This window comes from Lepisosteus platostomus, chromosome 12, assembly GCF_059453375.1.
Source record: "Lepisosteus platostomus isolate fLepPlt1 chromosome 12, fLepPlt1.hap1, whole genome shotgun sequence".
Classification (NCBI taxonomy): Eukaryota; Metazoa; Chordata; class Actinopteri; order Semionotiformes; family Lepisosteidae; genus Lepisosteus; species Lepisosteus platostomus.
The window spans coordinates 3,220,933-3,248,783 of NC_142622.1; the positions used below are offsets into that span (position 1 = coordinate 3,220,933).

At 41.5% G+C, this 27,851-nt stretch overlaps 1 protein-coding gene across 1 annotated transcript; it reads left to right on the forward strand.

Annotated features, from left to right (window-relative positions):
- Window positions 1-1,204: 1,204 nt before the first annotated feature.
- vwde (von Willebrand factor D and EGF domains) lies at window positions 1,205-27,409 on the forward strand. Its single transcript, XM_088600463.1, has 33 exons — window positions 1,205-1,479; window positions 1,562-1,650; window positions 6,145-6,329; window positions 7,016-7,247; window positions 7,561-7,626; window positions 8,214-8,446; window positions 9,106-9,195; window positions 9,334-9,475; window positions 10,077-10,291; window positions 10,759-10,832; window positions 11,288-11,561; window positions 11,974-12,173; window positions 12,628-13,607; window positions 14,331-14,473; window positions 15,177-15,341; window positions 15,426-15,530; window positions 16,906-17,020; window positions 17,772-18,022; window positions 18,741-18,960; window positions 19,054-19,191; window positions 19,540-19,680; window positions 20,078-20,224; window positions 20,998-21,597; window positions 21,924-22,019; window positions 22,108-22,203; window positions 22,970-23,065; window positions 23,408-23,503; window positions 23,944-24,039; window positions 24,168-24,263; window positions 24,627-24,722; window positions 25,423-25,518; window positions 25,608-25,705; window positions 26,260-27,409. Exons 2-33 carry the CDS (start codon window positions 1,566-1,568, stop codon window positions 26,278-26,280), a joined length of 5,688 nt encoding a protein of 1,895 aa, XP_088456589.1. The 5' UTR covers window positions 1,205-1,479; window positions 1,562-1,565; the 3' UTR covers window positions 26,281-27,409.
- The last annotated feature ends 442 nt before the right edge of the window (window positions 27,410-27,851 follow it).

A 27,851-nucleotide genomic window follows, 5' to 3' on the forward strand; every position in this document is an offset into this window, starting at 1 on the left:
TTTTCTGAGAGGAAGATTTGAAATGCAAGCAAAAAAACATTTCGACCTGCGCTTCTTATTGTGCTGCATGAAGACTGCCTTGACTGTGGATTCAGTGACAAAAATTGTTTTAAAAGTAATTTTTAAACTCAGTGTCATTCTGACTCTTCCATAAAAGGTTTTCCCCCAGTAAATTACTTTACTACCTTTCGTATGTATATGTGGAATGTCTGTAATTATAGTCTATACAAGATAATTACAGGCCAAATTACACAGCCAGTCTTTAGTGACATTGGTCAGAAGTTAATATATTGTTAAAAGTGTGTTTTGTGCTGGTTTTGTCCTGGCAGCCATATGAGATATTTGCTGACATGGAATGAAAGACATCAAGAGACATGAAAGCAACATCATTTTTGCAGCTATCCCATCAAAGCAGTTTAGAAGAGGGGTTATTCTCATTGGCCAAGGTAATCAAGGCTATTGGGTTGACTCGCTGTCTTGCCCCTCTCAGACTGCCACTGGAAGATTATTGTCCAACTGTTTAACTTTTATAATGTACATCTTTACACCCTCCTGACCAGTCCTGGTCTAATCGTGGTTGATTTCTGGACTACAGTTTCTTTTTTCCCTCCCTCTTCCTGTTCAGACTATCCATGGCTGCCCTGACACTATGGAGACCTTTGGCTAAACTATTTGGATGTTTACACCTCCTTCTTCTGCCAATCTAGCATGGAGAGACTCAAATTCTTAAATGTCTCAAACTCTTCTATTTCAAAGTCACTCCTGGAGCAGCGAAGGAAATCAACCCTGTACATTCTCCGACAAGCATCCCGAGAAGCAACTCCTTAACATGTCTATAAAATTAGAGAAAAGCTTGGTGCTAAAGCAAAAAAAATTAAATTGCCCAGTTTAGACTTTTTTTTTCTGTCTTGTGTATTAAGGACAAGGGAACAGGATATATTCCACCTAAAATATCAACGCTGATATTAAACATACTCATAATTTGGCATGACTCTAAATGTTAACAATAAATGCTTAAAGTAGTACATTGAATATATAAAGAAAAGCCAATACCGTATGGTAATTGTGATTCTTTGCTCCCAAACTACGCACTGATTCCCATACAGGAACATACTGTATATAGACTACTAATTATTCATTCGAATCCAGTCACAGCTTCGCTCGAGTAATGCATGATGGCCGTTTTGCATTTGTCGTTTATTCCATGAACACTTTTCGTGTTCTGTCCTTACGCGCTGATCTGAAAGGGCGCGCCGCCGGCTGCCAGGCAGTCTGTGGTCCGTCAGCTGAGCTCAGTCCTTCAGAGGTCTGTTATCTGATGCTCTGCAGGCACAGCTGTGTGAGGAGTAACAAACTCTTAGGGAACCGCTGTGCACTGGCGTTACTTAGCATTTTCTCAGAAGCATTTCCTCGCTAGAAACTGATTCAGTCACTGATCTCAGTAAGAGGAGGATAGAAAGGCCACAGTCCGTTTGAAAGGCACGTTTGAAGCAGTGTATCAGACTTCGGAATATTTACCAAATGCAGAGTTCGAGTTATTTTCATTTATTTGCGTTCACAGGACAATGACACGTCAGGAACGTGTGGGATGTTTTGTAATCTGGACTGCGATGAAGTTACTGATGACAACAACCATCTACTGTCAGATAGGTAAGAAATGTTCTGTGTTGCACAAACCTTCAAGGTTGCTATTCCGTGCAACTTTTACCTTACAGGTATGTCAATTAAAATGGAGATCGTTACGTGGATTCCTTAGTTTTATTATGGAAAAGACACTTTTAATTACAAGCGGCAGTAGCAGCTTCATATAACCAAATGCCCAATTCAGAAAATGCAAGAAGCTTCAATTCGAATTTTACTAATTAATTACTATTGTTGTTGCTGTTGTTGTTTATTATCAAGGTTGCTGTTGGGTTAATATTATTAAAACATTGAGACATAAAAAGGAAAGGCACGGTTAAAAGTCTTTTAAAAACTCGTTTCACGTTATTGAGATGAATTTGTCTGAAATTGAAAAACACTTTTTACTGTTATCCTATAAGCTCTGTAACTTTATTTAGTATTACCTGTACTTATTCGGGGATTGTTCACGAGGATATTAAACGAATTATGTTAAAGTTATCAGTAGCACTTATTTCTTCTATGTATTAATGTGTTTTTTCACAGTGCAGGGCCTAGACCATGTTATACATTTATTATTGCAGTTTAGGCAAATTAATAAATATGTCCTATCGATTAGCATAAACTGACTGCAGCACAATATGAACATCGCCGGCGTGAAGGCGAGGATGCCCTGAAGGCATTGCTTAGTTCGAATTTATCGCATAATTATCAGCCAATCCTGTGAAACCCCCCTCGTTAAGAGACACCCAAGCCTCCCCTGTGGGTTCAGTTATGTACAGTCTGGTGGAAACACTTTCTGGCTGCTGTCTGAGCGGACGGGCCTCTCGGGTGTGCGGCTGCCCGGGCGCAGCAGGATGCGATTTTGAAATCCAAATAGCGGCAGTCCGGCGTTTCCACAGCTCGCCTGCAGGAACAGCAATGATCTTAATCATTTCAGCCCGGGGCGACTGGAAACGGAGCGTGAAGACGGTTTTTTTTTTTAAAAAACTATTAGGTTTTGCTTTTATACAAGCTAAGGCAATTTATAATGGGGAAAATGATGTTAAGCTCCTTAAGTCGTTTTGTGTAGTTATTTGGGTACTTACTGTAAGAGTTACTTTAAGTATTTGACAGAATTGTTATTTGTAAATATGGCAGTATTTCGCGTATTTGTATTTTGCTATATTGCTGTGACGGGAACTTCAGGGAGAAAGACTTCAGCCTTGATTTACAATTTGTGTTTCTTTAGGAAGAGCCAAAGCAAGGTTTTTTTTGTAGGCCATGAGTGAAAATTTTCTCTTTCTTCTTTTCTCTGTAACATTTAAAACAGTTAATCGAGTGCTAAGATTTACTTCTCACATAAAACACAAACATGCTGTTTGGTTATGAAAACATCTTCCTGTCTCTGTGTACCTTCACAGTATGTGTAACTCTCACTTACATTTAAATAATAAAACACATTGCTTGCACAGAAAACTCATACAGGGGACAAATTATCACATAGCTGATTGCTCAGTCAGGATAATTCAGTGGAGCTAGTTCATGAAAGAGACAGGACATTACAGAAAAGAAATAACAACTTGTGCTGGTCTGACTCCTGCTGTATAGAGGTAGTTTAAACACACGCACGCTCTTTAGACATAAAGATCTAGATGAATTGAAAGCAAATAAATATATTTTTAGATGTAATTGGTGCTTCAATCAAAGGATGTATGACTCTCTTTACTAGGAACCTTATCCATTATACTGTAGGTTATTAATACCCCAATAGTAGCTCCTGAAGCAAGGACTTACATCTACTGTATACCCTTCCAGCTGCGCGTGCAGAGCCCTGTACACTGCTCTCTTCTGACTCCGCTGGCTCTGTGACCTGTGTCTCTTTATATTTCAACACAGTTATCATCCTTTGTGCTCGTTTTACGTGTGGTTTAAACAGCAAAATCGCTGTGTTTGACACATATGGTACACGCCAAAGGTATATTACTGGTCATATCCACTCAAAAAACATTAGGACTCTGAATCCCCCGCCCCGCCCCCTTCCAAGAAAAGCAGTCGGTTGGTGTTCTGTTCCTGATTAAAGCAATGTCACGTAAAGTAAGAAGACTGGGGTTAATCTTCCTAAATTACTGTCATTCAACAGCGGTTGAAACATGCTCTTAGCTTTGTGTATACATCATTCAGGTCAATGTGTGCTTGATTTTACAGACGTACTGTATAATAGCTCTGTTTCGCAAGCAGTCTATACCTTGTTAGAAACCAACTGATAATATTTACCTTGTGATGTGAATAACTAGCATCATCAATAAAGAACAGGCATCACATATTTTCAGTCACATCATACTTTTTAAAATAAAAAAGTGGCAGGTGAATAGTGTAGAACAAAAAAAAAACATTGCATAAACACACCGGTTCTTCAGCCATGAGCTCAGAAAGGCAAGCTCAGCTACTGATGACAGCTCAGTATATGTCTTCTGAGTCCGGATGGAATTTGGGCAGCTTTGTTAATGGGCTGAAGAAGTGCAGATGTAATGATGTAAAATGCTCATTTCATGATCCAACTTCTGACCTAAAAAGCACGAACGCAACAATGCATGAGAGAACTGCAGAGAAGTTATACTCAAATAAGAGGCAATCTCTGGCCCAGTGGTACCTGCCAGACTCTGAGCTCTTGCACCTTTTTGCCTACTTGGAAATGTTCTTGATCTCCAGAGAGGTAGCCAGGCATACTGTGACATTGAACAGACATTACTGGTACCTTAAAGCATTCAACAATCAAATCCGTCAGTGTGGCACAATTGGATTAGAAAAAGACGAGATGTCTGTTTTCTTGAAATGTTAAACATTTTTCTGTTAACCTGATCTTATAAATACAGCTCAAGAATATAGGAATTACTTATTAAACATGGCTCTGTACTTTTTTCACATGGTCTTTGTTTTTTCTGTATAACTTTTTCCACTTCATGTGCTTCTTAGGATACCTTAGAAGGATATGAGCTCTTTTTTTATCAGGCCGTCTTCTACAGTGTAAACTCTTCTTCATCAGCTAGGACTCTGCAGGCTGTCCTCTCCAGTGTGAGCTCTTCTTCATCAGCTAGGACTCTGCAGGCTGTCCTCTCCAGTGTGAGCTCTTCTTCATCAGCTAGGACTCTGCAGGCTGTCTTCTCCAGTGTGAGCTCTTCTTCATCAGCTAGGACTCTGCAGGCTGTCCTCTCCAGTGTGAGCTCTTCTTCATCAGCTAGGACTCTGCAGGCTGTCCTCTCCAGTGTGAGCTCTTCATCAGCTAGGACTCTGCAGGCTGTCCTCTCCAGTGTGAGCTCTTCTTCATCAGCTAGGACTCTGCAGGCTGTCTTCTCCAGTGTGAGCTCTTCTTCATCAGCTAGGACTCTGCAGGCTGTCCTCTCCAGTGTGAGCTCTTCTTCATCAGCTAGGACTCTGTAGGCTGTCACTAGCTCACTGCTTGTTCTCCTTCTCGCTTTCCCACTGTTTTCTTAGTCTCTTTCCACCAGGCTTAAGTGAGATGAATGGAACTGTGGCCAAGGCTGGCCGATTGAGGCTGCTTGTCACGGTGCGTTAGAGTTTTTTGTTTGCTGCTGCTATTATCATCATCATTACTGTGACTTTGCTAGGGGACATGGTAACTATTTGTGTTTTGTTCTAACCTCTGAACCAGGAGGCCTTTGGGTGGCCTTATATGAAGGGGAGGTACAGAACTCTTATTAGCAGATGTGACAGTAGATGGTGTCTTTGGATTTCTGTGTGTTTGTTAGTTAATCCCTTTTTGCTTATAAATGTTATTTTTGTCTTCAGCTTTTTTGCATTTTAAAGTGTTAACATCTTATTACTCATGCTGGTGTGAGATCTTTAATGACCAAGTGGTCAGGACTTCAGTTCAGGACATCAGGACATCAGACTGTAACCATAGAAAGCATTGGTTTGGAAATTCTGGTCTAGTTGAAGAGCGCCACCTACTGGTCCACCAGCACCACTTACAGCGGCCAACTGTTTTTTTTTCCTGAGCAAATATTTATTTCACAATTTTAATTACAATTTTAATCAGAAAATATTAGCTTCTTACGTAAAACACATCAAACTCACCATCTCTCCAAACTGCAGATGTAACCTGAAACTGACCTTTTTGCTGCCATTGTGATAAATTGTACCTTTCTATTTTGGCTAGAAACAAAACTGCACTACCATAAATAGTGTGGTGCTTAATGACTATTTGGCTGCAGTAGTGTTTGCCATGCAATTATTTTGGATTGTGAAATGAAGGCAAATTCTTCGCAGATACTGATAATATGAATTACGTCATAATCAGTGTATTTTCCACTTTTAACAGGGCATGTGTTTTTATAAGCTTTTTCAAAATGTAACTCCTCTGAAAGCTCAGTATATTCAATGTGCAAATTCTATCAACTGAGTATAATAGCCGTTTATGTTTCTTTATTAATTATTATTGTCACCACATCTTAAATTCCTTGTGGACGTTTCTGTGTGTAACTGGCCTAGCTCAGTGCTGATGATGTGATGACTGTTTTGCAGCTCCAGAATGTACTTCGCAAGGCCACCAGATCCTTCAGAACCCTTACAGGAGTGTCAGCTTCGACTCCCAGAGGCTCCAGCAGTCAGCCATTCAGGATTTGATATGCGACCACTCCTTGAGCCCAGGATGGTATCAGTTTCAGATCTTTGACAAGCCAGCTAGCATGCCTACTAAATGTGTGGAGGTAATGTTTCACTAGGCTGATCGCTAAGTTGTTTATGTCTCTCACTGGCCGTTGAGATTTTTTATGTATAACCTGGCCCACCGAGCCCTTCCAAGCAGTTTGGTACTGTAGATGTCTTTCTGCTGGTTGAGGGAGTCTGGAACAAACAACCCAGTCAGAAATTGCAGGATGGAATGAGATCGTCAGAGTATTAGCTACTACTGTAACTACCAAACGGTCCAGCTGGGTTTAATGGTCTCGTCTTGTTTCTCATGCTCTCAAGGAGACAATGGGAAAATATCTGAGACAAATAAAGAAAAAATCTCCATCCAGGTTTCCTACATTTTATGAACACTGTATTTCCGGAAGTCTTTCTGCTGAAGGACAGTTGCATATGGGTGGCATGGTGGCGCAGTGGTTAGCTTCGCAGCACTGGGGTCTTGGGGTTCTGTTCCTGGGGTGCTGTCTGTGAGGAGTTTGTATGTTCTCCCGGTGCTTGCGTGGGTTTCCTCCCACAGTCCAAGACCTAGAGTACAGGCAGATGAATTGGCTTCTGGGAGAATCATCTCTGGTGGGAGTGTGTGTCTTTGTGTGCCCTGCAATGGACTGGCGTCCCATCCAGGGTGTAGCCCACTTTGCGCCCATTGCTTGGTGGGATAGGCTGTGGTCCTGGATTAGATCAAGTGTTCTCTGGCTTGTGTTTTTAGGTGAATCACTGCGGAACTCAAGCCCCAGTGTGGCTGTCCTTGTCAGACGGGGAGTCTCTTCCCCGGCCCATGGAGGTCAAACAGCTCACCGCCTGTGCAACCTGGCAGTTTTTCTTAAGCGGCACCAAGGACTGCTGCCTCTTTCGGATCCCTGTCAGCGTCAGGAACTGTGGTGATTTTTACGTGTATCTGCTGCAGCCCACTCAGGGATGCATGGGTTACTGTTCAGAGGGTAAGAATGTCAGTAAGACCCTGTCTTCATCTCTATACTTCCCACATGCACTACTTCCAGGGAGGCTCACCTATCACAGTGACCTTGTTTTTGGTCCAGGTTCTCATTTTTTCACTGAAATTTGTTTACTGGCATTACTTGTTAGTGCAGAACTCTCTGTGACAATCTGAAGATGTCTTAGGTCGCAGGAAGATCAGCTAAGGCACTGTTCTTATAGCATCTAAGACACTAGATTATAAATGTGCTGAATTTCTTTGATCACTGTTGCAGTGGAGGCAGTACACTCACTTTGCAGTGTGGTTGTGTTTTGCAGTGGTGTCCGATTCAAAACCAGCTCCCTGTGGTCCTGGGGAAACATATATTGGTGGACATTGTAGAGGTACATGTTTGTGAGCAGTAAATAGAAAATCAGAGGGGTCAAAGTTTAGTCATTATAATATAAACAGAAGCCATACAGGGTCATATTAAAGCACATTTACACACTTGCCTAATCTATGGAAATAAGAACTCTACCAATAAGAAATATATTATTATACAGTATATTTCTTATTCCCACAGATTAGGCAAGTGTGTAAATACTCTTATACTCTATAATACACTTTTTTTTGTGCCTGATTCTTTGTTAATTGAAGTGCAGGTTGTAATTTGTAATTGGTGAAGTTAAAATTTTAATTACGGCCTAAATGTAGCATGAACCATGTAGCAATACAACAAAATTATTCATACATAAAATATCTGGTTATTCAAGATGGTTTTGCAGAAATCAAATGGTTTAATTCTACATAGGTGGTCATTGATATAATTTGTCTATTAAATGAGTCCTACTCAAAAGGATTCTGTGAACAAAAAGCTAATTAACTTCACAGTGGGCAAGATATTGTATAATAATATACAATTAAAACAATATCTAAAAGTGACACAACTGAGGCTTTTATTTGTGTAATGTGTGTTTTTTTGTTATTATAGGGAATCTCCCTCCCTCACCATCAGTTCCTGAAATTGTGGCAGAGTATGCCGGTGAGAATATTTACCTAAAATGCTCCTTTGATGGACAGAATGCGAACGTCTCTTTGGGATACGTCGTCGCATGGTCTCGGCTGTCTCCACACGGGACCAGGGAAGAACTCAGGCAGGAGACGACTGTGCAGACCTTCTCATTCATCGAACTGGATGGAATAAATCTTAGACTGGGCGACAAGGTGCAGTGTGACCCGGGATCGAGCATAATTCAGTCAGATTGCTCTGGGGAACAACTCAAGCAAGAATGTTATATATATTTTTTGTGTTCTCAAAGTACACTGTGTATAGAAATCTGGCCCATCTAGCCCATTTGATTGTTAGTAGTAGATTCATCTGAAATTCCTGAGACCCAGTTGTTTCATGAACGAAGCCAGGGTATTGCCTTGAACTGCAAGCTGGACAGCTTGTCACATACTCCTACAACTCTGTGTGTTACTGCACCTCCACCCTTCCACTTGTGTCTTCCAGTGTTTGTTTCACTGTACGGGCACTGAGGGACGTACAGAGTTGTGAAGCAAAAAAAACCAACAAATTAGGATCTGTGAGGTCTTTCTCAGTGAAATCTGCAACTGATGTGAAATAAGAATATACATTTTGGAATTAAGAATAATTTCCTTCTAAAGAAAAGGCAAACGTTTTTCACAAGTGGTTTCACCATCCCTTTGGTCCTTTGGTTTGATAATACTGTCAAAAAAAATTAAAAATGGCATTTCAGAAATATGTCTAGAAATAGCAAAAATTGCTAAACAGTTTTCATCAGACCTTGTTAAAACCTAAATGCAGTGAATACTGAATATTTAGTCATCTATAAATCGTGTGATTTGTTTATGATTAATAGATTTACTGCCGTAGTTCCAGCTTCTTTTTGGAGTCACCAGACGTCCGCAGCACACCAGTGGAGAGCCAGGAATTCTTTGCTGGAATCAGGGTACACCAGAGCAAACCGATCCGAGTTCATCCTAAAATAACGTACTGCAGGCAGTTGTGCTTTTAAATATCTTTTTGATTTGAAAAAAAAAACAGAATCGATCACGAGTAGTCACGGAATGACTCTTTCTTCTTCTAGCTGAAACCAGAGGTTTCATCCATTTCAGAAGATGGTAAGGAATATAAACTAAAGGTTGAGAGCACAGTGCCCATTCCCTGCTCTGAGGGGCTTCCCAGAGAGGACTGCTCCGTCGCCCTCCATCTCAGCACCATCAGTGAAGGTAAACGCTTTGTGTGGAACAGTGAATAAGTGTAGTCAAATACAATATCAAGATGGGTGGCAGTAGCATTAGCTGCCATGGAGGAATATCAGTTAGTGCCTCAGGACTTGTAACTGGAAAGCTGTGGCTTTAAATCCTGGTTGGGTACAGTGCTGTTCAGCCCTTGATCAAGACATTTCATTTCTGCTTGCACCTGTATCATACATGAATAACAGCAGAAGTGGTAACAGCTCCCATCGATTGCAAGGACACTGTATAAATGGGGTAAAATGCAAGAAATCATCAGCCAACTAAAAGAAATATTATGGGGAAGAGCTGCAATGTGTGAATTCATGCTGTGCAGGAGCAGTTCAGGCTCTGCTGGGCCGTTCTCACCAGGCCTGTGTGGAGAACTCAAGGAGTGAAGGGGACACAAGCTGTGCCCCTTACTCAAGAGTGGGACAGTTTGCATTCTGTTGTTCTGTCTCTGGAATGGGCCTTTATGTTGTACTTTCTTCCTGTATTAGTTCTTCATTTGTATAACTAAGTTTGGGCCAAAAGCCTTTCACCTTGGTATGGACTTCGTTGTATTTGTACAGTATTTTCCTCTCGATCTTTTCAGGTGAAGCACGTTTCGGCCCGAACGTTGTTCTGTCGTCCTGCCAGATTGATCTCCTACAGGGGCCTTGCGTTAACGGGAGCTGTGCTTCTGCTGTTGTGCACTACACAGCAGTGACGGACTTTGTGCAGGATGGTGACAGAGTCACTGAAATCACAGTCAAACCCCTGGGTAGAAACAGCTTTCTATGGAGTGGTTATATACCACAGGGCGTCCAGGTGAGACAGTGTCCCATTAGTTCACTGTTATAGTCAAGATCAACAGTCAGGCATGGAGTGTTGGGAAGAAAACCATCAATCATATCATATTTGAATAGAAATCTTTGCTTGACTGTGCCATCCTTTGACTTTTGATGGAAATAAGAAATTACAACATTATCTCTTGCCCCAAAAAAAATCTTCAGAAAAACTACTGCTGTCACATGTACAGTACAGAGTGAAAAAAGCAAGTGAAAAAATGTTTCATTTAACTGCTGGAATCAGAGACTTGATCCTGTTTTACTTATTTATACAACATCATCTGAGTTTAAACTCCAGAAAAAAATAGTACAATTCCTTATTCCATCATAAGCAATGAATACTGACTTGTCTTGCTGTGAAGACCCTTCAGGCTTACTTTAGAAGTTTGAACATCCAGCGTGTGTAGTGCCCGACTACAAACCGAGAGTAATTTGTATTTTTTGCAGATTGAGGTCAAGGATATTCCTTCTTCTTATTGCTATGCATTTACAGACCCTCACATCATAACATTTGATGGAAGGTACTGCAAAAGCTTTATTAGTATTGTATTATGTGTTTGCTTAAAGTATACAAAGTAAACATTTTTGTTGTGTATTGTATTGTTTTATTTCCCATGTGTTAGGTGAAATAGTATGTGCGTTTCATGTTAATTTTATTGAGCTCAATATTTTTGCTTGAGGTTCAATGTGTTTAAATATTCTTGTTAGACTGCCAGCTGCAGACACTTGTGACTGCTTGTTTTTCTACTGCATAGCTATGCAAGGTTCGTTATAAATATCCTGGGCAAGGTGTATATCATATTGATTTTTTTGAGCTGCAATGACTGTTTGCACATAATGAACATGACTTGAAAAAGGAGTTTTAAATTCATGTTAACTGCCTTATAGAATTCAGTGCTGTGGTTACATGTAGTGCATTTCAATGGCTAAGCGTAAAATCAAATCAGCCGTTTTCTGACTTTGTTCTTCTTTGTAGGAGTTATGATAATTATAAGATTGGGACTTTTGTGTTCTATAAGAGCTCACTGCGGGAGTTTGACGTTCATGTCCGGCAGTGGGATTGTGGGAGTTTACATTTTCCAGCCTCCTGCATCTGTGGCTTTGTAGCCCAGGAAGGAGGAGATATTATTGCCTTTGACATGTGCAACGGACAGCTCAGAGAAACTAGACCACACCTCTCAGTGAAGAACAGAAATCTTGTTAGTAATAATATCAAAATCACAGAATCTTACCAAGGAAGAAAAGTAACAGTAAGTGGACTTTTTTAAACCATGTTACAATAACTTAGGTCTTTATGAATTTATATTTCTTAATGGCGCATAAAATAAACTGTTTCATGCACTGTATGTGCTTGTCAGGCACAAGTTCCTTTAAAGCTAGGTTAAAGTATGTCCTAATGTCATATAATGCTAATTATTGTAATTTATGAATGATAAAATATACAAAATAACATACGAGCAGCACAATTGTGTGCTATTTGTATGCATTGAACATTCCTTTATGCTTTGTTATCCTTAAAATAAACATTTTGAAGTATTCCTGTTTCAGTATTTTCTGAATAAAGGGAAAATAGTGTATCTACTATTACACATCCATACTGTATACTGTATTTCAATGTATTGCTCCTTTCAGGAATGGCCTACATATTTTCTTTTGTTGTAGATCACATTTTCTTCAGGAGCCTTTGTTCGTGCTGATGTAGCTGACTGGGGAATGAGCTTAACCTTCAGGGCACCCAGTTCCGATTATGGGCATACAGAGGGTCTGTGTGGGATATTTGATGGAGATCCTGGAAATGATTTTCACAGGGTCAGTGATGGGGCTACACTTCAGGATCCTTTAGCATTTATTAATGAATGGAGGTAAGTCCAGACATTATTGAACTTGTTTCCAGGGGAAAGAACAGACCCCATGTGGTAGGGATCATGCTTATAATACATGTTGAAAGATGAATATTTGCGAGTGTGTATAGGATAAGATCAGGCTTTATTGATCCCAAAGGGAAATTGAGGCGTTTTGTACAGTATGTGGCATGTGGTCATGTGTGGTCAGGATTAAGAAGTTGATTATGTCTGAAATTCTGATTGTGTTAATTTAAGAGAAACAATTACCACCGGCCTATCAGAATTCTTTCTCATACTCATCCTTTTTTTCGGAATTGGAAGCAGAAATAAAGTGATATACAGCACATCATAGGTTAACCTAAGCCATGTAAAACATTTAATAAAAGAATAGTATAAATTGTTGACAGATATTTTTAAAGCTTGTTTTTTCATGGTATCTAAATCACTAAATTTCCCTTTCTTGTTTTCCCAGGATTTCTCCAGGGAACAGTTTGTTTGACAGAGTGCCTTCCTTTGAGAGCCCCCAGAAGAAACGAAACTTTTGCAACTGCGGGGGAGACCCTCTGGGGGCTGATCCGTCTCCTAACAAGCTGCTTTCTCCTCTGAACCCAGGACCCGTATCTCCTTGCACTCGCCGTGAAAATGTTAGGCTGTCAACTCTAATACCGACCCTGGACATCACAGCCGAGTACGTCCACTCGGTGGAGCTGGTCCGGGGCCTGGACAAGCGCGGGGCTGGGGCCGCGGGGAATTCTCCGGCTGTGGTCTTGACCGGAGCTCACCGCCTAAACGGGAGCCAGTTTGGAGGACTGGCAGCGGGACAGAAGGCTGCCTCCTTGCATCCCGGCTCAGAGAGCCGAGGGAAAGATCCCTCTCCCAGCAGAGGGCTCAGCCAGGCGGACAAGGAGGCCATTCCCAGCTATGGGAGACAGCTCAGCAGAAGGAGCCGGTGGAAGCGCCAGATATACTATGGATATAGTGCAAACGCCCCCTACCAGAGCCTCAGCCAGACAGACCTGGAAGGCTTCGGTTATTTCTTCCCAGAGGACCACGCGACAGATACTCGGGCCGGTCCCGTGCCCTCCTGGCCCACCCCGTCGGGGCTCACCGAGCCCGGAGCGGCCGAGCTCTGCCGCCGCTCCGTCGCCAACTCCAGCGCGGGCGCGGGCTGCGCCCGGTGGCTTGGCGGGAGGGTGCGGGACGCCGCCGTGGGCATGTGCGTGCGGGACCTGCAGCTCAAGGACGACCTGGGCTGGCTGGGTGCGGCCTCGGCCCTGCTGGAGAACGAATGCGAGCGGCGGCTCCTGGAAGGCGGGGACTTCGGGGAGCAGAGGGGGAGCGCGCTGTCCGTTCTGAGGTGTCCTAACCTCTGCAGTGGGAACGGGCAGTGCACTGAGTGGGGCTGTGTGTGCTTCCAGGGTTTTGGTTCCTACGACTGCAGTGTCTTATCTGGTAGGTGTAGCCTGTACAAGGCACATTAAGCTTGAATATGGAAGTATACTATAGGCGGATCTTATTTATATATCCCGAACCGACTCGTGTGTTAATTAATTTCTTTGCCATTTTTTTTTAATCTCCAGGTCTTGGGTCTTTAAAAATAGGCAACTGTGGTCATTATTACCGCCTTTGTTTATGTTTTACATTTGCTAGATATGAGCAGCAAATCACAGTATTATCATTGAATGATGATGTGGTGGAAAGCTGGTGTTGAGATTCAGAAATCCGTAGGGTAGCATCAGTGTCGCTAAACAAGCAATTCTGGTCTAGGTTAATTGGTGTTTCTAAAGTTCCCCTATATATAGGGGCACCTATATAGTATATATGTGGGCACCTATATAGTATATATGTGGGCCTTGCGATGGACTGGTATTCTGTCCAGGATATAGCTTACCTTGTTTGTCAGGATAGTGTTCTGCCTTACATCAACCCTGTATTAGACTAAGCAGTTACTGAAAATAATTATATATTTAATTTTATATCTCCCAAAATGAACAGAACTGCTTGAAATTTGAAAGTTTTCTGCTCTTACCTCACTTCATTTCTGCACAGCACAATTAATAGATTAATTAATAGATGTTGTATGACTGTTATTTACATCCTCAGGTATTTAGTTTCTTGTTCTTTAAAAATCTGTGTTTTCTGATTGTCGGCTTGTTTGTCTTTTTCAATATTGAGCTGACGACCAGATTCCCCAAATCACAGATCTAGAAAATGCCGGACTTTGTGATGTCCGTCAGTATGACTGCACTTCGGTACGGGTTTTTGGACACCATTTTAGGGACTCTTTTGAGCTGAAATGCGAAGTCATAAAGGAAAGGGTACGTTTTGTTATTCATCTCTGTGTATGTGATGTGTCAAGGGATCTGTCCTCTTGCACTGCTAAGTGCTAAGTGCACTGCTAAGTGCAAGAATGTCTAAAAGGAATTTTCACAATAAAATGTCTTATTTGCTGTTTGACTACATTTAATATAAAAAATAACTCACTGCGTAAAGTCTTCTCCTGTTTTCAGAATTGCTTCTCTTCAAGTAAGCAGCTGCCTCAGCATGCATAGGCTGCAAAGGAGCAGGTAAAGGTTTATTCCAGGCTGAAAGGAAAAGAAAAGACACACAACATCTTCAGGTGTGCAAGGCCCCAAAGACGAAAAATTGTCTCTCTTTTCTTTTCCTTTCAACGTGGAATAAACCTTTACCTGTTCCACGGCTTCTCCTCTAGGTACAATCTCAGATTTGTACATTTAACTAAATACTTTCTTTTCTTCAGATTCAATTCAGATTCATTCCTCAGACGCTTTCATTTTCTTAACCCGTTTTCTTATTGTATCCCAGAGTTGAATTCACTTTCCCCTGGAAATAAAATGCCTTGTAATAGCAATAGCAATATTAGTAATCAACACTACTACTCCACAGCTTCAGGGTCCTGGGTTTATCAGTTGTCAGTTTCTCAATCAGATTTGATTATCTGGGGGAATATTATATTTAAAGAGTGGAATTAAAGCTTTCTCTTTTATTGCTTATCAACAGTATGTTGGTGACGAGTGGGTTCTTGATGAGCCTCGATTTACAGTCGCCACCTTCTTCAGTAGCAACGTTGTGGACTGCCAGTTGCCATCAGAGAGTAGACCGCCTTCAGACACTTTGGACATAGATATGGTTGATGATAAACCCATTGCCAGGTGGCAAATTAAGGTACATCTTATCACTGCGGTGCTTATTTTGAAAAAAAAATCAGAATTCTGTGTACCGTTGTTCAGGAAAATTCTCTTTCTCCAGGTTACTAACGATGGTTATGGATTCAGCAATGCAAAGACCCTGACGTTGTACGATGGTGCATGTCAGACATGTGAACCCCACCCGGAAGGCCTCTGCACATTAAAAGTATGTTTAATCATTTTATACATATTGTGCAACCTGAAAAATTGCGTGCACTTGAAATGTTTGTGCATACAGCATCATCTGAAGACTCTGCAAACACATACAGTAAGCATAATTTATGTATCTGAAAGCATTACTATCAGCAGGGATGTACTTAGCAGATGCCCTCATCCAGGGCAGTTTAAAATATATGCCAGGTTTACTTTAGGTGTAAATATAATGATCAATCACACAGGCACAGACGGTAAAAATAAATTGTAAAATGTCAGCTGGCAGAGCTGTGCATGTGCTGCACCCATAGATGAAAGAGTATGCATTAAAACATTTCAGTAAACACCCTGTTTGTATGTATTTCATGTTTACAAGGAATAAGAACAACTAGTGAATTACATTACCAACCAGTGCGAGAATTAAAAGAATTAGCGCAATACTTCGTAAGAGTCACGGAAGAATGTAGCTGAGAGCTGAGAGACCATAGGTGCTGTCTGAACAGGTGAGACTTGAGCAGGAGCCGGAGGGTTGATGAGGGACTGAGGAATCCAGATTCCTGTGGGCTGTTCGTCTCAGTAGGGTGGGGAATGAAAGGGCTCTGGCAGTGGGAGAACGGACAGAGGGGGCCGGACACCAGGTGGACAGAGGGAGAGCGCAGAGAGCGAGGAGGGGCATAGCGACAGGCGAGAGACGGGAAGTAAGCAAGAACAGAGCAGCCGAGACACAGCCCAGTGTGTGGAGGGACTGCAGTACTGCAGCAGAATGAGAAAACCAGAGCAAAGATGAGAAGAGGCAAGGCGAGCCATAGCAGTCTGGACAGGACGGAGTGGGTGGAGAAAGGCTTAGGCTAGTTAGGCCAACCCAGAGGGAGTACTCGTCCTCTGTGTGGGAGAGAACCAGGGCAAGTAGAGTAAGACAGAGTGAGTGGAATTATCCTGTTTACTGCAACAGCCCGTGCTCGACCTCCCCACAGTGGGGGGCATTTCCTCTCCCTGGGGAACAAGCACGAGGTGCGTTCAGCAGGTCCAGTGAATGCACGGCCTGCGACCGTGTGCCTGGCTGGATGGGACGGGGAGAGAGGGAGGGGGCTGTGGAGCGTTTGAGCTGTTCTTGCAGCTGTCTGCCTCACTGTTCCCACAGTTAACATTGCCTTTACTACCTCAAACTCAGGAAACAATCTAGTGTTTATATGTCAGAGGTCACATCCTAACGACTTAATGACAATTGAATGCAAAGCATTTTTCTTGGTTTGTTTTAGTTCTCCTTTATGTTTTATTGGGGTTATCCTCTGATATACAGTGTGCTCATCCCAAGCATTCCAATCATTTGTGCAATGCAAATTTTACTGTTCTGAATAACGGGATTTATTGCTCTTGTGCTCATTTAGGAAAAGACCTGTAACATAGATGGACTCTGCTATGCAGAAGGAGACTCAAATCCCACCAGCCCATGCCTGATGTGTAGACCAGACTCATCTAAATTCACGTGGTCTGTTGCTGAAAGTATGTAATAGAACACTATAAAGAAATACCATTCAGTATTCTTGCCAAAGTGCACTCCAGATATGCACATGTTCATGTCATTTATGGTATTGAAAAGGTATCAGTTTTAGTGAATGAGACAATATTCATATTTAGAAATGCCCCTTTGTAGCAACATGCCAATCTGAAAAAATACAAACTTCAAAGATATTAGTGCCTCTCTTCCATTTCAAGCAGGGTTTGCATTGTAAAAGTCACCAATATTTGTTATTTCCTGAACATTAAACTAAGACACTTTTCTTGACCATGAAGGTTACAAAACAGGAGGCCAAGATATACAATAGAAGTCTTGATCATTTAAGAAAGCTGAAAAATCACACAAGTCTATTTCCAGTGCATATTATCTTCAGGACAAAATGTGTCCATTTCCATTCTGTTCCAGCCTGTAAAGAGCTGCTATTGACCAAAGGTGCGATAAGAACAATCAATCAGAGGCCTTTTAGCCCATATAGCACATTAAGCCCATTTGGTAGTCAATACCTAACTGTGGATGTTATTCGGCCATTTCTTGAAAAAAGCCAGGGTATGGACTTCAACAGCAGGGCTGGGTAGCTTGTACTGTACTCCCACAACCCTTTACATTGACAAGTGCCACCTGTTTTCGAATGTCCTTCCACATTCTGTGGTTTTTACCTGTGGCTGCTGGTTCGTATCTCGCTGCTGTTTCTGAAGAAGTAAAGTCTGTCTTTTGTTGCCCCCCTATTCCCCACAGAAAACGAACCTCCGGAGTTCCAGCCCGTTCAAGAGCTCCACACGTTCTATGGTGAAAACTTTGTGTATCAGTTTCTGGCATCAGATCCCGAAGGCTCGACTGTCCTCTTCACTTTAGAGTCAGGACCCAGAGAAGCAGTCCTCTCCCCTGCTGGGCTGCTGATTTGGAAGGTCGTGTCAAGTGCTGCTTTGCAAACGTTTGAATTTGCTGTGACAGATGACTGCAATGCACAAACCAGAGCCTTCGTGCAGGTAAAGAAAATAACGTTTTTTGCTTTCCAACTCTGGTACCTGAGTCTTGGAAAAAGCATGCATGGTATTCAACGTCTGCCTTTGAATCCAGGAGCACTTCAAATCCAGCAGTTTAAACAGCAATATAACAATAAAAGTCTACTAAGTAGTTAATAATGGATTTTCTAATAAAATGGTAGGGGTCAAAAAAGCTTGTTAGCATGTTAGCAGTTTGTTTGGAACCATGTATATGCCATTATATTTTCCCTTAAAAACAGAACACTACATATTGAATCTGTGAACCATGTCACCACTTATAATTGTGTCACTATCTTCTTTGTAGTTATGATATATTATTCCGGTTACAGTACTCAAGCAATTGATAGGATTAGTGGCTGGATGTTTCTGTACCGTGGCTGCTGTGTAGCATATAAAAGTTAATGTGGAAATTATGCAGTTACCTTGTTTGCTTCGCTATGCACAAGAACACATAGCTTTAACTAACCACTGTTTCTTTCCTGTTCATCCATCATTTGGTCATTTATGATTAATTCTGTTTAATCACATCAAACGGAGTAAAGTGTCATCACAGTTAAAACTGAAAGCGTGTTCCTAAACATGAGCCACTAGGGGGAGCTATGAATATGTGATACATTTTTCAGTTTTGCGGTTTCCATGAGACAAAAACTGTGAACGGTTCTCAATTTCCTTAACCCAAGGAACCTGTCTGCTACTGTAGGTTGCCATCCAGCCGTGTGAATGTTTGAATGGGGGATCCTGTGTAACAGACATTAATTTTCCCCCTGGAAGTGGGGAATATCTGTGCGTCTGCCCCCCTGGGTTGGAAGGAGAGAGATGTGCAGTGGACACGGATGAGTGCAGGTCTAGTCCATGTGGGCCAGGCCGATGCGTGGACAGACTGAACTCATATTTTTGTGAATGTCCATCTGGATTGAAAGGTAAATGTGTTGTTGTTATTATTATTACACCATTTATGCTGGGAAACAGTGTACTTGTTTTTAAGAGTGTAAAATGAGATGTTTTTCTTTCAGGCACTGACTGCCAGGAAGATGTTGACGAATGTGTCTCAAGCCCCTGTTCCCCCGGGGTCTTGTGCAACAACACTTTTGGTTCCTATGTGTGTGGACCATGCCCCTTAGGTTTTTTTGGAGATGGGAGGACGTGCAGACGTATGTTTTTGATTATTTTTGTTTGTGGTAGATGTTGCTTCTGGGGTTCATTGCAGAAAAACAAACAAAGTTATGAATGTGACGCTCTTATGCTAAAAACACTAAATGACTCTTGTGTCTGGAAATCCTGTTATCTTTATTTGGCTTTTGTGGGGTTGTATGTTTGTTGTTTTGAATCACAAAACACAGTAGCTAGATACAGTAGTTAAGTAACTAAAGCAGGACATATTTTAGAGGAAAACCTTGAACATCAAATCCTATTTACTGAAACTGAACACATTTATGATAACTGATCTGCAATGTGATCAATATTAAGTTCTCAGCATGACCTTTCTTACTGTTTTAAAGGAAAAACTGAGGTGCATACTCCCAGTTCCCGTGATGATAGTGGTTTGGAGGATGTGGAGGTTGATGAAGGCATTCCCGACCCATCTTACAGAGACCAAACTAGTGTTGAACTTCAAGCTTCTGGTCCCAAGACTGTTTCTGGCAAGTAATACTAAATTCTGTTGGGTTCAAAATGTATTGAGCATTCAAAGGATCTAAAAACATGAAAAGGCGAGTCAAATTTAATGTAAATTCCTGTAACTAAGTGTAATTTTACATGTCATCTCCTGATTGTTAACTGCAGTCTTTTTATATTTTTTTAATTAAACATGCACATCACTGTCCATGAGGTGTGCACTGTAGATATACAGCTAACTAAGTCCTTGATGTTTGTAGTAACTGTTTTTATTAACTGTATCAAGGGGAGGGGTGATGGAGAGGTGCTGCTTACTGAATTTACTCCAGGCCCTGCACAACCCTGAGGATTGGCATGCAGTGCAAATCGTGCTGCTTTTCTCAGATGTGTAAAGACGTTTCTGATGCCCTGATCACACTTCAGGTGACACCAGCAGCTGCTCCAGCCAGCCCTGTTTCCCAGGGGTGCGGTGTTTTGATCGCAGACCTCCAGAGACAGGCTTCACCTGCGGATCCTGCCCTCCTGGATTTGTAGGGAATGGTCATAGGTGCAGAAGAGTCCTATTTCCCAGTAAGGATGTTTTTTTTTACTGTAATTTTACCTCAATAAAAGTGATCAGAATTAACCTCAGTACTGACCAAATTAATTTTAATTGGTCTTTTATGATACATGGAGTTTATGACAGATGTTTGGGAGGAAGGCTAGATAGTAATCTCACAATCTTCTGCTCGCCTGCATATTTAAATCTCACATCCAGGTCTTCTATGTGTGTATCTCTCTGGCATCCCGTCCGCCACCCCATCTACACCTTTGAAGCAGCTCCCTGGCTCATTCTTCGCAACAGTGAGTGAGCTGAGTGACTCACACCAAACATATTTCAGCCCTCTACGGCATTCATTAGGATCACAGCAAACAACTGAACAGTGACATTGTTAGTTCTTTGTGACACAGAAATATTGGTGTCAGCATTATGCTATTCAGCTGTTTTTAAATCACATGGGTTGAATGCCATTTGTGGACATTTACTCAGACTACTCAGAACCTGGCTCTGTTTCTCAATTTGCTTGGTACAAAAAGGAAAGGGCATGTAAGAATGTCTCTTTAATGGTGTTTTCACAAATAAATTGCTACCTTGTATTTCTAACGTAAAATAACCTTTTGACTGTCAATGTTTTATATTTGCCATCTTACACTAATAATATTGTCTTGACGTACTCTCTAATGACTCCTTTTATATAATTTGCAGCTTTCAATAACACTATTAGTTATGGGAAATCAAATGCAATATTTTTTCACGACTGTATTTTCTTAAAGTCAGCCTTCTGATGATCATTGTTTCACAGGACCAAGGCCAGTGACTACTCCAGCTGGCAGGACGGTGATTGCCACTACCACCTCTGCAACTACTCGTGTGAGAGCTGAAGGGGTGACGCCTTCACAGTCGGACAGGACAACAGAGAACCATCCCCGCATTCACAGGCCCACAGCCCACTTCCCCCAGACTCGCAGCAGGCTGCCGAGGCCGGAGCAAAGACCCGGCGTGCCAAGCAGAACCGCCGCCTTCCCCGCGGGCCTCCCGATTCCCAGGCCACCGGTCGCCGAGACTGAAGCGGGCAGGCGGCTTTCAAAGAGTAAAGAGGAGCTGCCCGGAGACGCCAGAGGCAGGAGCGTCCCCGCAGGCCGGCTGCCTGAAGACAAGGGCGTCTCCCGGGCCGGAGTTCGCCCTGCTCGCAGAGGCTGGCCACATGGGCTGGGCGTCTCTGGCACTGCTGCGCCGCCGGAGCTGTCGGACCCAGAGGCGGGGACGACCTTGACAAGCCTGACTGTCACTTGTGCCGATTCTCCGTGCTTCCCTGGTGTGCCGTGTGAACCCTCACTGGCGGGAACAGTCAAATGCGGCCCCTGTCCCTATGGATATTCTGGCAACGGCATGCACTGCACAGGTGGTGTTTTGTTGTTGTTTGTTTGGTGTTTATCAGTGGTAAATTCAGTTCTTTTTAGGATTTTAGGACCTTTCAGGAATCCATATAGTCTTTCCCTTTAGCTTCACCAGAGGACTTTGACAAAGATGGAGGGAGACCATAGCAGAATGTTAAAGCTCTGTGTTTTTAATGTGACTTAAGGTCTGTGATAAAATGTCTCTTTGTCTTTGAATAAAAGTAATTATTTTTTTGTGTGAATAAACATGAGTTTTGATAAAACATAACTGGAACTAGGTGTTGTCCGTGTGAAAATACTTACTACCCTCCCTTAATTTACTATTTTGCAGCCATGTGCCGATATCCCTGTGGCAGAAATATGGAATGTGTGTTACCCAACACCTGTAAGTGCAAGCCAGGATACACCGGATACAGCTGTCATATTGGTAAGGGAAGATCTTGGTCATCTCGGTCAGTGTTGCTGGCAGGTTGTTTTCTTCAGTAATCGGTCCTATGGAATTCTGTCTTACACAGCTGTGTGCCGGCCAGACTGTAAGAATCGAGGGAAATGCATCAAACCCAACGTATGCAAATGTGCTCTGGGATACAGTGGCTTAACGTGTGAAGAAGGTAAATGTGATTTCGTAAATGTGGTCACAATCTGTTTAAACGTGAAAGCATTTGAAATGCTTGCAATGCAGAAGTTAGTTTTTCTGTTTAGGTTTCCTTGAGCTCTCTTGACTTAAGAGACTTCTCAACTGGATTTTACACCCACAAGTTGCGAAGGATGGAAGTATTTGCAGAGCGGATTTTCTTCATCAAAGTAATGCTACCATAAGGAATGGACTCACATTTTCAGGAAGTGTTTTGCATGGCATCATGGAAATATGGAGAACCAATTCATTAATTGTGATATTAAAGGCTTTTTGTTCTCAACATCTTGAGATAATATTGCTGAAGTAAAAGCTCCCAGAAGTAAAAGCATTCCTTTTGACTTGTTGGTAAGAGCACGGTAATCATCAAGCAGGATAATTCCATTGCATTTCACCGTTTATTTGTCAGAATGAAACTCCTTCTGCCATAGGAAAATAGTCTAAAAAATCTGAGTAATTATTTGCACTTAATCCTGTGGTGTTCCTTGTTACTGTGCACTGTAATTACAATATAATTGCAACATGGTGTTACATACAGTAAATTGTATTTGTGCATTTAATCCTGTACACAGATTCTGTTGTCTCAGTCTTCTGCAGGCTTCTGAGGCGAAGAGAGATTGTGCTAAACCTTTTAATCTTGTGGTGCATTCCTGACACAGCATAGCTGTACTGAAACTGCCGCTAAAGCTGCATGTTTGCTTGCAAAAGGAAAATAGGTGACAGCTTGTACTTTCCTCACATAGCTAATTGCAGCCCACCTTGTCAGCATGGAGGGACCTGCCTGGCCAGGAATCTCTGCACCTGTCCTTATGGTTACGTTGGGCCAAGATGCGAAACCAGTAAGAATACTTCCAAGCTTGGTGTTGTACTTCCTTTTTACTCTCCATTCTCTTATTACACAGTTATAATTACAAGGGGCTCCAAATGGACCTAGAAATGATATTCAGCATGACTTTATTATTATATCTTCTGAAAACAGGAATATGTTTAGGAATTTCATGTAGCCACAGTAACACATCAGACCCAATAAATGAATAAGCAACACCAATGTTTCATGTGTCACTTCACCCAAAGTCTAAGCCCAGTGGAAGTTGAAAGGCTTTTGCATTAAAAAAAAGCCATCAGTGCATAATAGCCCTTTTAATGAGTAATGTCTGAATTTGTTGTTTTTTTTTGCTCAGTGGTTTGCAACAGGCACTGTGACAATGGGGGAGAGTGTGTTGCCCCTGATGTTTGCAAGTGTAAACCAGGCTGGTACGGACCTTCATGTAGCTCAGGTGAGATTCCATGCTGCCCTACAGCACTGCAGTTCCGTAGGGCACAGATGCTCAACTCAGCAGTCACACCACCTGCTCAGTCTGTTTCTAAGCTTTGTTAGTGCTACAATTGTGGTCATTCTGAATTTAAGACATCACTGTCCATGTACTGTACAAGCACTGGAAAGTGCTGGAAAACCTCTTGAGTAAATTTAGTACATCAGTACCTTCGGTATCAGGAAACGCAATTACTTTCGTAGTTACTGTGAAGGATATATCTTTGTCTTGTGAACAATTCTGTAAAGAAAGCACATCTCAGAGCATCATTAAGTCTCTTTCGGTCAACTGTCTGCCATATTGTGTCTGTAAGGTCTGAGAATGATTCCTGCTCAGATTTGTTCTGTCACTGTTGTCTGCTGATGTCCATGTGGGCTCTTCTGTTGGTTTCCTCTGTTTCCTAGCTGTCTGCAATCCTGTTTGCCTAAATGGGGGACAGTGTGTGAAACCCGATGTGTGTGTCTGCCCTAGTGGATTCTATGGATCTCAGTGTCAGATTGGTAAGGATATCTTTTCATCGGTGCTTGTTTTTTTTTTTTTGGGTTGTTGTTGTATCAAACACATACATTGCCGTTATCTTTCGTTTAAAATGCAGCCGTCATTCTGAAACCACTCTTCTGCTTTCCAGCTGTGTGCAGCCCCCCCTGCAAGAACGGAGGGCACTGCATGCGGAATAACGTGTGCTCATGCCCAGAGGGGTACACTGGAAAGAGATGCCAAAAAAGTGAGAAGCTGCGTTCTGTTCTATCGAGTATATTTTAATAAGAAACGTAAAGTTTTGCAAGACAATTAAAGCTATCAGATTGAATTCTAGGACTGAAATTCAAACACATCTACAAGGACTAGAAAAATACAGGTGTACACTGTGTAGATAGATAGCTAATTAGGCAGGCCAAGAAGGCAAAGGTCAATCAGCCAAGACAGTGGACAACGTTTTATTTCGTCAGCAACAAATGTCGGATTTAAGAGAGTTTTGTTTTATATTTGCAGAGCTGATCCAGACACTGTGTGGCTAAAGAGAATAAAGATTAGTAATTTCTAAGCTGAACTCTGCATTTACTGTTTCACATACTTGTTCTTGTTTTAGGTGTCTGTGAACCAATGTGCATGAACGGGGGAAAGTGTGTGGGTCCCAATATCTGTTCATGTTCATCTGGGTGGAGAGGGAAAAGGTGTAACACACGTAAGTCTTAAATTTAGAACCATTGCATGAGCCTTTGGTAACTGAGCTTTGCTTAACTACTGTATTCATGAAATAACATGCTGTAGTTTCCTCCATTTCAGTAATCACTCTGTCCTTAGAGGGCCACAGCATGCTGTAGTTTCAGTCACACTGAATTATAAGCAACCTTGGGCAGCCCTTCTTTATATGCCAGCTGGACATTTTGTCATCCTCCAAGATTGAATAATATGACACTCCAGATGAATGAATTGCGTGTTTTAGCAGTGAGATCACGTGTTGTGGAGACATGTACTTCAGTTTGGGGGGGGGGTAGGGGAGAGTCTAACAAGGCAGTGTAATAAATTGTTCAGGTGGGGAGCTGCGTCAGCATGCTTAGGCTGCAAAGGAACAAGTAATAGGTTTATTCCATGCTGAAAAAAAGAAGAAAGAGAACACAACATTTCGGCCATGGAGCCTTGACACACCTGAAGAAGGCTCCACGGCCGAAACGTTGTGTTCTCTTCTTTTTTATCAGCATGGAATAAACCAATTACTTGTTCCTTTGCAGTGTAATAAATAGGCGAGAGACGTCTCTTACTTCCTATCTTATTGGCCGTTTTAGTTCTGCTGTGGCTTGTGCTTGCTGTGTGTGCTGTAGAGGTCACGCACTGGGTTCAGACCCCTCACTAACGAGCTTGGTTTTGTGATTCCATGTGTACAGCGGTGTGCTTGCAGAGGTGTAGAAACAGCGGTGAATGTGTGGGACCCAACACATGCCACTGCCCAGCCGTCTGGGAAGGCCTGCAATGCCAAACTCGTAAGTATTGGGAACGGTGCTCTATAACCCAGCGGTCAGCGTGCTGGTCCGAGCGACATTCACTTATTTGGTGCAACCCTGTTCTACAGCTGTTTGCAAGCAGAAGTGTCTGTATGGAGGCCGATGTGTTCTTCCTGACCACTGCCTCTGCCGCCCAGGGTTCACTGGAGCTTCCTGTGAGAAAAAGGTTAGGCCTGCCTGCCCTTACCTATGTCCTGTATTCTTGATTTTCAAATGCACGATTTAAAAGCCCCTTTGTCATTATTTTATTTGGCTTAAAATCAATGTATTCAAAATTTTGTTTCCCCCTGAAGCTCAGTAGATAAGTAAAAATCAGACCTATACATTCCATAGCCTTTTGTTGATTTTGACCGCAACAAACAACCAAGTTAAAGGCTTTGTTGGAAAAACTACTGTAACCACTGTGTTTTTTATTAATATAAAATGGGGCATTTATTGGCTTTACTGTCTATAGTGCAATTTGTGATAAATAAGTATAAAAATGTGAGAATCCTAGACAGAGCATATTTAAATAGATGATATACTGTATATGTTTGTATTTACATCTGGCTAAAATATAGCATTTATTGATTTTTAGAACCTGTTTGGGAAAACAGAAAATTGAGTAAATGCATATTCAGCGTTCCTAATTAGAGTTACACTGGGAGAATCTATCAATGCATTTTCTGTAATGATCCCCATTGACCAATCTGGCATTTTTTGTGCATTTTCATGTTACAGGTGCAGACATCTCTGGGATGAATGGAATTTTGTCTTTAATGCAGAAGACACAAGGCAATGGGAAAAAACATGTATTACATTTAGGATGTTTATTTTAATTGAATGTTTTTAGTAAATAACACATTATCTAAAGGTTGTGATTATTTCTCTGTTCTTTCTGAGAATTTGTTATTCCTACCTCAGAGGGTAGATTCTCTGCCTTCTTCTTATGTGACTTATGTTCTGTTCAAAAGGTTACTGTCTGAGTGCCTCTATTCCATACCTGTTCATTTTTGATGATTATAGTCTGAGTGCAAATATCCATTAAATGGCTGTTTGTCACTGAAGATTACTGAATGTTACTATTCTTTAAGTGCTTGTTCGTTACTGTAGGCTATTGTCTGATGGTTAGTTCTCCTTATATTCTTGTTTATTGATGACAACTGACTGTGTCTGTCCATTAAATTCCTGTTTGTTAGTGAACATTACCTAACAATATACCTTTAAATGCCTGTTAGTTACTCTTAGCTACTGCCTCAGTCCTGTCTAATCCTTAAAAGCCTATGCATTACCAATGATTACTGTCTGAATATTTAATTGGCTGTTCATTACCCAGGCATTTACTATCCATCGATTTCTCATTTGTTGTTTAAGTGTCCTGTTGGTAATTATTGTTGTTTTTACTGATTGGGGTTTACTGTGATCTGTTTATAAATATTTATTTTTGTTCAAATAATATATATTTTTAGTAAACTGTAAAAATATGTTTTCTCTCATATTAGGTATTGAACATGAATTTGCAGATGTTACCAAAAATAAAGTTGACAGCAGTTACGTTTTGTCAGGACTACCTAAAAATTAAATATGAATCTTTGTTCTGTTGTTGTTTTTTTCTGTAATATCTTATTTTTTTAAAGAAAATCGTCTAAGTGAACTTTTGAACTTTTAAAAAGCTATGTATGTCCATGTACATATGATGGTTCCCTAGTCAAATCATCCCATTTGAGGTAGGATGGTAGGATTTGTGTTTTTCTGTGAACTACGGTTCCTTTTTAAAAGATACAGTACATATCCAGTTCTGAAAGCAAGTTTGTTTTCAAAGGTGATTTTATAAAGTATACACAAATCTGTTTCAAACGATTCACGCTTTAAATAAAACTGTTATAGTAAATTATATGTATTTTTTGCCTTTCACAACCTGCTGTTTCACAATGCAGCTGCTTGTGTTGTGCTTTAATTCCACAGAAATCTCACAGACACCAGTCATCGGCGACAGTCTTACGTCTCTACCCACTACTTCACTGAAGCATATTAAATTCTGGAGGACATGTAAAGAATGCTTATAGTATACAAAAAACATACAGGGCTTTGAATAAAGGCATTATTTTGTACAAGGGTTTTCTTAAGCAATAATTCCAATTGTCATTGAACCTTTAAAAAGAACAAGATCGGGAGTTTTCACATAGGGTGTGGGAGAACACATTTCTTTGTGTGCTTTTTGTATAATCTCAGTCTACGAGTAGTTAACACAAGACGGGTAAAGCTAACTTTACAGCCTTTCACAGTAGAGCAGTTCTGGTATTATCAGGAAATAAATACACTGGGATCCCTTG